At 33.6% G+C, this 11,228-nt stretch overlaps 1 protein-coding gene across 2 annotated transcripts; it reads right to left on the reverse strand.

Moving 5' to 3' along the window:
* Positions 1-678: 678 nt before the first annotated feature.
* LOC141668376 (ATP-dependent Clp protease proteolytic subunit-related protein 4, chloroplastic) lies at positions 679-5,878 on the reverse strand. 2 transcript variants are annotated; one of them, XM_074475245.1, is made up of 8 exons: positions 5,555-5,878; positions 4,144-4,347; positions 2,786-2,841; positions 2,045-2,171; positions 1,837-1,914; positions 1,538-1,651; positions 1,324-1,434; positions 679-1,245 (listed from the first exon to the last, which is right to left on the reverse strand). In XM_074475245.1, the coding sequence occupies exons 1-7, from the start codon at positions 5,783-5,785 to the stop codon at positions 1,363-1,365; spliced, it is 882 nt and encodes a 293-aa protein (XP_074331346.1). In that variant the 5' UTR covers positions 5,786-5,878; the 3' UTR covers positions 679-1,245; positions 1,324-1,362. The 2 variants fall into 2 exon arrangements, with proteins under 2 accessions (XP_074331346.1, XP_074331347.1); XM_074475246.1 differs by having other exon boundaries at positions 679-1,237; positions 5,555-5,877.
* Positions 5,879-11,228: the final 5,350 nt, after the last annotated feature.

Below are 11,228 nucleotides of genomic sequence, written 5' to 3' on the forward strand. Positions count from 1 at the left end.
CAAAGGCTCTTCATAGGAAGAACGAAGTATGTAGATAAATGCCTAAATCTGTGGGCTGATATATGATGTGCTGAATTCACGGATACGAAATGCAACACGTAACTAGACTTGCCTGGTAAAAAATGTTCAGTGTGCTTCTGGTAAAATATGTATTGGACTTGCCTAGTTAATTAGCACCAAGAATTCCTGGTTCACACTCGAAAAACTTGCAAGGTGTCATCACATACTGATGAAGAGATGGAGATCACCAGCTCGGCAATAATGACTTAGTGGATGTAAATTGTATCATAGTATTTACCCTACAGGGGTTCCTCAGTTCTAAAAGAAAATGATGAACACAGTCCAAAGATGGTAACTGAACATGAACATGAACATGGCTCATCCTTTCAGCTGATCTGTATTCAGAAACATCCCCTTCCGACACTTGTACAATCAAAAGAGCCAGGATGAGTGTTTTAAGGAGATGATGCATTTGTGGAATGAGCGCTATTAACAAAGAAAGCGACATAAGTTTTAACCAACCCACCAACACTAGTACCCTTTTGCCTACGAATCTTCATGTCCACCATAACTAGAACAATCAAATTATTTATAAGTAAATGTGTAAACCACAAAGCTACCTCAATTATCAAGTCAGATCAGCTAGCTAAATCATCTCTACTCAAGCAAGTAACGGAATGCCACAGAACAAGAAATTGCAGTACTAGAATCCACGTTTCATCATAGTACTCAGTATGGCATCATTTTAACACACAAGTTGGATGTGACTACAATTGAATTTCAAAAAAAAAAAAAAAAAAAAGAACAAATTGATAGAGCACTATGAGAGGTCTAAAAGGTATACTCTGAAGTTTCAATCTAATAGCCACTTGCTCTTGTAGTACAGCTCCAGATGTGCCTTAACATCATTAAACCGAAGAAAATACAATCAATTCCTTAGTAATGCTCCAAAAGCACCTTTGGTCACAACAAGGACGATGCATCAACATAAACAATAAGGTAGCTCAAACATCAACAGAAATCAGGTGGCTAAGACCTTTCTATATTCAATATAATCCGCTTTCACTGTCCAAAAGGTATCAAAAAAATTGTGTTGCAGAGACAACATTATAGAAAATAAGTACAATCTCCATCAATTAATCAACAACACTAGAGTAAACGACTGACGGTTTCTGCTGCAAAACATGAGGAAAGTAGAACTCCAAAAGATTGCTGGTAAAAAGAGTGCATATTTCACCTACAAAACTGAAGTTACCTTCATGCTTCATATATCATTACAGTTCAGCTTCAAATATAAAAGACGTGCAAGAATCATGATAATACCTGAACCTTACTAAAGAACCAGTCCCACTTTTCACCCAATCAAATAAGTTGTGCCTTTTTCAGGTCTGACAAAACTCCTCTGTCCTCGCTGCCTCTCTCGTTGTAAAGAACCTGCAAGTTAACGAGACAATAAAAATCTTCTAGGCACCCAAAAGCCTTGCATACTTTTCAAATATTATGATGGTTTTTCCCAGACAAGATCTACTGCATGTACCTTATCAATGATCCCATATTCAAGTGCTTCACTAGGACTAAAATACTTTGGACGTCGAATGTCCTCTTCAATTTGCTCTGGTGATTTTCCTATATGCTTTGCATAGAGATTTACCTTCAAAGATTAATAAATTTGAAAGACTTTAGATTAGTGTTTTAATATGTGCCCTGTTTTAGCGACCACATGCATAATAAGCCTCAGATGACAAACAATTAGCAAACTTGATTCTGTAATTATTGAAAACTAAAATGCAGAATTTGACGACAAAAGATAATTAACTTGAACATTTTTTGCATTACCAATTCGGTCTTCACATTCTTAACTTCTTTTCTCATAAGGTTGACATCTGTAGCTTGGCCTTGAAATCTTCCAATTGGCTGAAGAGTAAGACATGGTGGCAAAGTTAAAATATCTAATTTACTAGCACACATGTAAAACTTGCATATTTTTCACAATGATGCATGACAAAACAGATATAAATAATCATTAATAATGCCAAACACATACCTGCTTTATCATTATTGTCGATGAGGGCAAAGCTGAACGATTTCCTTTAGCACCGGAAGCTAATAGTAAGGCAGCTTCACCCCAAGCATTGCCCACACACAGTGTAAAAATAGGTGGCTTGACATAACTGCAATGGAAAAATAAATTCATTCTTGGAATATTTTTAAGAAAAAAAAAAAGAAAACCAAAAATCAGCTCAGGTACTTCAATAGAAACTTTTAGATGAACCAATGAAAATCAAGGACTGCTCTTTGCTTCATATGCATGACAGCTCCAGATTTCAAGAATTAACAAACAGGAATTGTGACCTTTAGTCTATCTTTGGTTTTCTAAAAAAAATTACCAAAAATGGTAAGGAATAAATTAATTTGCAGTATGAAAAAAAAACACTAGAGGCCCTCCAGTAAATGCTGGTAAGTAATAAGCAAACTTGTGGTTGCTAAGGATGACAGAATATTGTTTAAACTTCTTTGGTTCATACTGTGAGACTTATGTGGGGAATTATTTCTAAATATGTCAAGTTTATACTAGGTTAATTTCCAGATTTTACAAAATCACTAACCAAAACTATAATTAAATAAAAAATGGTGTATTTGTATTGATGACTTGTGAAAACTAAAGGCTTCCAATGATCGAATCAGAATTTTTTTTCAGGAGACCAGCTCTAAAATATTATTATATCCAAAGTATTGAACAGATAATTCATTATCACAATTTTGTTAAATACAAAAGAGGTATAACCTCATAACATCGTAAATTGCAAAAGCTTCTGTTTCATATCCCAACTTCTCCCCACCCTGCAAAAAGTAGATCAAAATTAATTCCAGTAACAGAGCTGCAATCCATATACAGATACAACAAAAAAGAAACTGAAATGACAGGACCCAAGTTTGCAACATCTGAGTTGCATGCAGCAAGTGTAGCTTATAAAATGAGAGTAGAAGCTTGCTACATAAAAAATTACAAAAGCTTTTACCCTCATTTCAGCATTCTTCATCATATTTTTTAATAATTAGAATATTTACATAGTAAATCTGTAGTACTCAATCAACTACTCTTCTCAGGTTCCGCATTAATAATTGATATCTTCATTCGGTATTTTTCTTCCATATTTAATTCATGATGATTATCTTTTGGTATTCTTGCTTATACCATTTTAACTCGAGAAAAAATATAATGATATAAATATTGGATACCTATACAGTGTTAATTAAAGATTCATAAGGATTTTCACTTACTTCGGATTCAGTTCCAATTATTAAAATTAGAGGGGGGGAAATTCCTAAAGTTAACTTTAGGAAAATTATCTAAAGTTATTAGTATTTTGCATATAAAAGTTGAATGGCCTTGCATTTACAAAAATAACCTTAAATTTGTATTAAAAACTCACTAAACTTTAGATTGTTATCTAAAGTTAACTTTAGGATCCTTAAGCCTAATTAATTATAAATACATATAGTTTAGCTCAGTTTTAAAGTATTTATTTTTGGGGTGGGAAGAGGGGTATAGTCCTTTTTAACTTGGACTTGGAGACAAATTGTATTTCAAAATCATCACAAATTTATTTAAAATATTCATTAAAAGAGTCATATACTCATATATATTCAGCAGTGGCTGAAAATTAAAAAACTATAAATTTGTTAGTTGGTGCGTATTACTTATAAATATTCTTCATGATAGAGGGGATACATGTAGGCATCCAAGATTAATTTTTACAGTTAAAAAAAAATCAGCAAACAATTTAGCTCATCAAAGTCCAATCATTCAGATTCAATGAACTTAAATATCCTTTATTTCAGTAAATCCTGCCTACATAATCATGAAAAAAAAAAACTCTGTATCTATGGATGTACTAGTATTATTATCAACTAGTATAACTTGTTCAAAATTTCAACCCTATATCTATCTATTGCTACAAAAAGGAAAGCAGTAAGCATGATCAAGTTATCAATGCATAAATTTGTGCCCCTTTCTAGTTGACTAGCCTCCAAACTTCATACATAAATCATACCAGCCTGAACAATGTGATTCAGTATCCAGAATTCACCTTTTGCTGAAAGATAAAGAGAACTTCTAATTTTTAACAGTAAAAGTTGTACCTTAGTTGTTCCTGTGGAATTTATGTAAAGATAAATTGGCTTTTCCTCATCTTCATACTGAAGGTAGAGAAACTCTGCCAGTATCAATTCCGTGACAGATGGGACTAGAGACATGCCCAGATAAACAATTCGGTTTTTATAAAGATAAGATGCCAGATCCGGAGGAGGTTGCTCCCATGCACTTCCTCTTGAAAAAGGAATTACCTGCGAGCAGAATAACATAAACTTTTCAGAAAATAGACATTACAACTGCAAGCATTAGCTATCTCAACCAAAAGCAAGAAATTTATTTTAATTAGTACACAGAATTAGAAACAAAATATTTGGGTAGCACATTTGAGGATTAACTATGAAGAAATTATAAGAGAAGAGGTACAACATACAAAATTTTGTAGGATATAAAGTTTAAACAAAATCCATCACTGCAAGAAGTAGATATCACAACTGAATAGCACTAATGTGAGCCATTACGAGCAAAACATTTGTCTTGACACCTCACCCGTTTATGTCTAATCAATACAGTCCAACAACGAAAGACAAATCAAACATTTTAAGGCCGTACAGAAGATATCATATTGTACATTTCTAACAATCAAGCGACTGAAAGCGCATAAACTAAAACATCCTTTGCATTGAAAATCTACAACGATCCATGAGAATAAACAATACTCATATAGCATTTTTATAAGCATCGTCTCACAAGTACTGAACTAATATGGCAATCTTATGGCATGCCATGAGAATACACGAACCCCAACTGTAGCAGCGCAAGGCACAAGTATGGTAGTTGATGAGTGTGTATTACCCTGGCTGATATAGTAATTTATTAAAATGGATAACAGCACGCTGCTTTCTTTGACAAGATTTAAAGGTCATACTATACTTTTACTTGGCTTATGTTTCCATATTCTATCTTCCATGATAACATTGTCTTCTCTTAAAATGCAAAAGGGAAGAGGAGCATCATAAGTTAATAAAAGCGATTCATAAACAAAAGTCTTATCATTTGGTTTCCTACATCCACCACATTCATCTTCATTTTTTCTATCACATCCATTTGATCAAAATAATTAGTCAGCAACCTTAACATGAAATAAAATTGTTATCACCAAGCACACGGTTGCACCACTTAATTCAAAATATACAAGTCAAGCAATAAAGACTTCAGCCTCGCAGCAGTCGTGTATACATTAAAGCTACAAAATTAACTTGAATATTCAGATAAATAAAATTCAGTATGCACAACTCCAATTACATTAAAGTTACAAAATTAACTTCTACCACATAAACCAAGTTAAACTAATTTCTCAATACTAATAAATTAATCACACACTAAAGAAAAATAAAAAAGATAAGAATATTTACTGTAATATCTAAATGTAAATATAAGTTTAGAAATGAGGAGTATTACCATGGTAACAACGCCGCGTTTGGGAGTAGAAGAAGAAGGGGCATTTGGGTTAAGAGAATGGGGTCGAATCTTAAGTCCGGTGAAGTCGCCGGAAACACTGCCGCCGGTGAATGGAGATAGAAAATTGGTGGATAAAGAAGAAGCTTTTATGCTGCTTCTTTTGGAAGAGGAGAATGTGCGTGGGCGCGTGGAGGGTAACAAGTGTGAACAAGAAATGGTCGCTACTTCCATAGCTTATTGTAAAATTGAGATTGATGTGTGTGTTGATTTAATGAAATCAATCAAGAATGATGCAGTTTGGGGTTTTGAGTTCGGGTCGGGTAATATTGACCCGTGTAAATAGGAGTCGAATAAAAATGGAGCTATTTGCATTTTAATGGTTCAAAGTTTTGATAGAATTTTAAACAATTACCTATAGTTTAAAATTTATAAATTGTTGGTCAATATTTGTTACAAGGTTAAAAAATATGGTTTTTGTTTCACATTTATTTATAGATTAGCGAGCACTATTTTGTTACATGGTTAATTTGTTATTTCTTTTTAAATTTCTGACCAGGAATTCACTCGAAATTAATTTGATTCGTTAAATTTACACATGAATAGTGAACATCTTTAACAAAGTTTAACATATTTCACATGTATTATTTAGATTGTTGTAAATTTGTATTTGATCAATAGAACATTATATTTATACATGAATAATGAATATAACCAAACCAAATATACTCAATTTATCCACTTTGAGCAGAACATGAAAGTAATATGTACGCAACCATACCCCTAACGCGAGGTAGAGAAGTTGTTTCCGTGAAGACCCCCGACTTAGTGCATTAATTTATAATATTGTGTGCAATATGTTCGAGAAAATACATAAACCTGTGGTATTATTCACACGACACTTATACCTAAATGTCGCCGACCAGTGAAGTGTCTGTGCCATTAATTTGAATGTCATTTCACGAAGAAGTGATTGAATCAAACCCTTCACGATGTTTGTGTCACCATAGATTCCATCCTGAAGTCTGCCTCCGCAATTATTGAAACTATTCTCCAGTAACGACTGTTTGATAGGGAAAGAAAAGTAGGGGAGATGGGGTTGACAGCGGCCGGAAGCTTGCGAGGGCAGGGGATAGATTAATAATACATAACAATGATTATTCTAAATTTCCTAATATAATTAACATAAATTAATTGCCTACCAAAGCAGGTAATTTCTCAATATTTACAACTTTTCACCCATCGAAGGAAATAAATTGTCAAGAAACCATTCACTCTAAAACCTAAAGGTGTTGGAGAATGACCATTTTCAGGATCTTATATTATTATAACACCCCCCTCACCCGAAAGCCCATTTATGGGTCGAATAGTGGATCACGGGCGCCCGACATAAATTTGCCTTTTGTGTCCCTCATAAATTGTGAGAAATATTGGGGTGGCAGGAAGTCGAACCTGAGTCCTCCCGCTGCCCGAGCTTTGATACCATGTCAAGGAACCATTCATTTTAAAATCTCAAAGGTGTTATAGAATGACCCTGGTCCAAGATCTTATATCATTCTAACATAGATATATCCTTTAATAATTTAAAATATATTATTGAAATGTTAAACTAAAAATACTATTTACTTAATAATATAATTACATATGATGTTCGTACATGGATTCAGAGATGTGGGAAGAGTTGCAGATTGAGATGGACAAATTATCTTAGACCTGATATTAAGAGAGGAAAATTCAGTTTGCAGGAAAAACAAACTATTATTCAACTCCATGCTCCTTTAGAAAACATGTAACAGTATGAGTGGATGTATGTGTACTCCACATATCATATTGTTAATAGTAAATTATAACAACATATATGTTCTTGATCTATAAGGAAAAAATTTTGAATTAATATTGCATGGTAGTACCTTTTATCTTTTCTCAATTTGTCATTAGTAAATTATAACAACTTTTATTCATAAATTCAACTATACAGCATTTTAAGATGTTCATCCAGTTCAAAGCATAGTCACATTATAGAGCTAATTAATCTAGTGTATAAAACTGATACATTTTAACTTTAGATAATAATAATTTCTTGCTGCAGCATTGCCAGAAACTGTCTGTGCACTTAAAAATTATGGCCTTTACTTTCATGCCTGATGGAAATTAATCTTAAACTTATTATTTAGATATTTGTTTTTATTTGTTTTAGTAGAATTTGAATAAGTTTGTATTCAGTCTGATATGGTTAGCAAGACTAGGTCATAGTTAGTTCCAAATTTATTAGGTGATCATGGCATAGATGTAGAAATGGAGTAATGATAGGAAAGTTGTTCCTATTTTTTAGTTACCACTTGCAGGAGGTTAGATTATTTTCACTTATTTAAATAGCGCCATATGCATCAATATAGGGTGTGGCTCTTCTTTCTTTATATAAAATATAAAACACTTGAGATTTGCTCACAGATTTTGCAGTTTTTCATCTTGTATCAATTATGTTTTCTACACTTGATATCAGAGTTATATGTTCATGGGCTTGTGAGACTCTTATAAAAATACACACACACATATATATATATTATCCTTCATATTGCATGACATCAAACAACTTTTCAGTCTCTATTCCATTATTCAAAGGAGATCATTATAATTCATGGGCTATCAAAATGAAATCAATATTGAAAGCTATGAGTTTGTGGGAAGCAATTGAGAGTGATGTTGAGCCAATCCCTCTTCCACGAAATCCAACAGCAGCCCAAATCAAAAAACGTGATGAAGAATTGGCAAGAGAAGCAAAGGCACTTTCATGTCTACATTCGGCTATGTCGGAAGAGATCTTTACAACTATTATGGGTTGTGATACTCCTAAAGAAGCATGGACAAAAATTAAGGAAGAATTTGAAGGCAACCAACAAACCAAACTAGTGAAAATTCTGAACCTCAAGAGAGAGTTTGAGATGATAAGAATGAAAAGTAATGAAGACGTCAAGGAATATGGGAGTAGGTTGATGTCCATCGTTTACCAAATCAAATTACTTGGTGGAGACTTCTCAAGTCAAAGAGTTGTGGACAAACTTTTAGTGACTCTTCCCGAGAGGTATTAAACTAAAATTTCTTCACTTGAAGATACTAAAGATCTCTCGAAATTAACTGTTTCAGAATTGATCAATTCACTTCACGTCATGGACCAAAGGAGATTAATGAGGGAGGAAGAAATTGGAGGAAAAAATGAGGGACTCCTATTAGTTAAACCTTCATCCTCAAAAGGCACAGGCAACAAAGTTCAATGCAACCATTGTCATAAGATGGGTCATAAGAAAAAGACTATTGGCACAAAGGAAAGTTACAATGTTTCATATGCAAAAGATACGGGCATCTGGCAAAAAATTGTAGATCCCAAATGGACGAAAAAGACATGGCACATTTGATCGAGAGAGAACCACTCATGTAGAGTTGTGGGTGAGAAGTGCACCCTGGAGAGAAGTACTCCAAAATTATTTTTGATGAGAAGTGCATCAAACTTGATAGTGGTGAGAAGTGCATCACAAAATGAAGAGATGGTGGTGAGAAGTGCATCACAAAAATGAAGATAAGTGCTTCATAAGTTTAAGATTAAGGGGGTGAATGTTGGAAAAATAATCTTTAACTTATTTTAATTGTTTTATTTATTTAATTATTTTAAATAAATTGTTTTGTTTATTTATAATAGTCAGGCATCAGTTAGATCGTTGAGCTGGTCTTTTGTGTCGTAGAGTTAATGTAGGAACTGAAGGAATAGGTCTTAGACGTGTAGTTGCATTAAGAGAGTTAGTTTTCAACGTGGCCCTTGTTTTTAGCCACTCTAGTTGTTCACTTTCTATTTATTTGTATTACTTCTGCATTAAGAAAATAGAACAGTATGCTAGTTTTGTTCTCCCTTCTCAGGTTCATATCTTGTTTCTCTGTTATATATAAATAAAAGTTTTACACTTGGTATCCGAGCTATGTCCGATTGAGTAACTGGGCGTCAAAAAATTGCTGCGTATAAATGAAGAAATGGAAGACAACAGATGGTAGAGCTGCTAGAGATTCATGAAGAATATGTCTCAAGTTGAAAAACAAAATAAAAAATACATATTTTTTGAGTTGGTGATTATGTGCACCATGAAGAAAAGTGGAGAGAAGTGCTCCAATGGTGATGGGAAGTACATCACTAGTCAATTTAAAGAGAAGTGCTCCATTAAAAATTTAGTATTGATGAGAAGTGCATCAAAAGTGTTGGTGATGAGAAGGGCATCAAAAAAATGAAGAGAAGTGCTTTATAAGTTTAAGATTACAAGGGTGAATATTGGAAATTAATCTTAAACTTATTATTTAGATATTTGTTTTTATTTGTTTTAGTAGAATTTGAATAAGTTTGTATTTAGTCTGATATAGTCAGCAAGACTAGGTCATCGTTAGTTTCAAATTTATTAGGTGATCATGACATCGATGTAGAAGTGGAGTAGTGATAGGAAAATTGTTCCTATTTTTTAGTTACCATTTGCAGGAGTTAGATTATTTTCACTTATTTAAATAGTGCCATATGCATCAATGTAGGGTATGGCTCTTCTTTCTTTATATAAAATTTTAAAACACTTGAGATTTGCTCACAGATTTTGCAGTTTTTCATCTTGTATCAATTATGTTTTCTATAATGCCGTGACTTGCTAGTTTGCTAGTTTTCTTTATGATCAAACAGATGGTCTGCTATAGCAACGCACTTGCTGAATCGAACTGATAATGAAATCAAGAACTACTGGTATACTCATCTTAAGAAAAGGCTAACTAAAATGGGGATTGATCCAGTCACATACAAGCCTATAAGTGATTCTATTTTGTCTAACAATAAAGGCCCTCCAAGAAAACTGCTAATCTTAGCCACATTACTCAATGGGAGAGTGCCCGCCTTGAGGCCAGAATTTCCTCCCTCGCCGTTGATATCTGTCAGCAAGCTGGTGCTGCCATATATGCCTACATTACCAAATCTTGACAAGCTAAAAATACTGAATGATATTTGGACTAAGCAAGTCTCTGCAGCTAGCCGATAGTAGTTGTGGCAGTGAAGTAGAGTCCCCAAAGTCCACCGTAAATTATTCTGGCACCGGAATGGGGGAGAGCTCCACCTCGTTTGTGGAGCTTATAAGGAATTCTTAGGCTCCTGTGAAGATGATATCATGAAAGATAGAGGGGAAGAAGATTGGGGAGGACTGAGAAGCATTATTAATCCCATGGAAACATATATGGTCAAGTGATGTTGGAATAATCTTAAATTTAGTTATTAATTTTGTGTTTTATTAGTTTTGAATAAATTGTATAGGCCTTAGTGAAAGTTGTGTTGGTTAGCACAACAGTACTGTAGACCAGGTCATAGTTTAGTTTCAGCATTATCAGGGAAGTTGAAGTAGTGGAGTCATGCTAGGAATTTCAGTTGCTATTTTTTAGATATCACGTTATATGACTAGTATATATTAGATTGTATGCATTCAGTTTGATAACAAGGAATGAGAAGCAGCTTTATTTTTTTCTCCATACACAACAGTCATGTGTTAAACACTGCACTTTGTATCTAAAGCACAAGCCCATCATAATTTTTTATTCTACACTTGATATCAGAGCATAATGGTTAGGTTCATGTATGCCTAAATATCAACCCAAGCACACAAATAAAATC

The sequence above is a fragment of the Apium graveolens genome, chromosome 6 (genome assembly GCF_009905375.1).
Source record: "Apium graveolens cultivar Ventura chromosome 6, ASM990537v1, whole genome shotgun sequence".
Taxonomy (NCBI): domain Eukaryota; kingdom Viridiplantae; phylum Streptophyta; class Magnoliopsida; order Apiales; family Apiaceae; genus Apium; species Apium graveolens.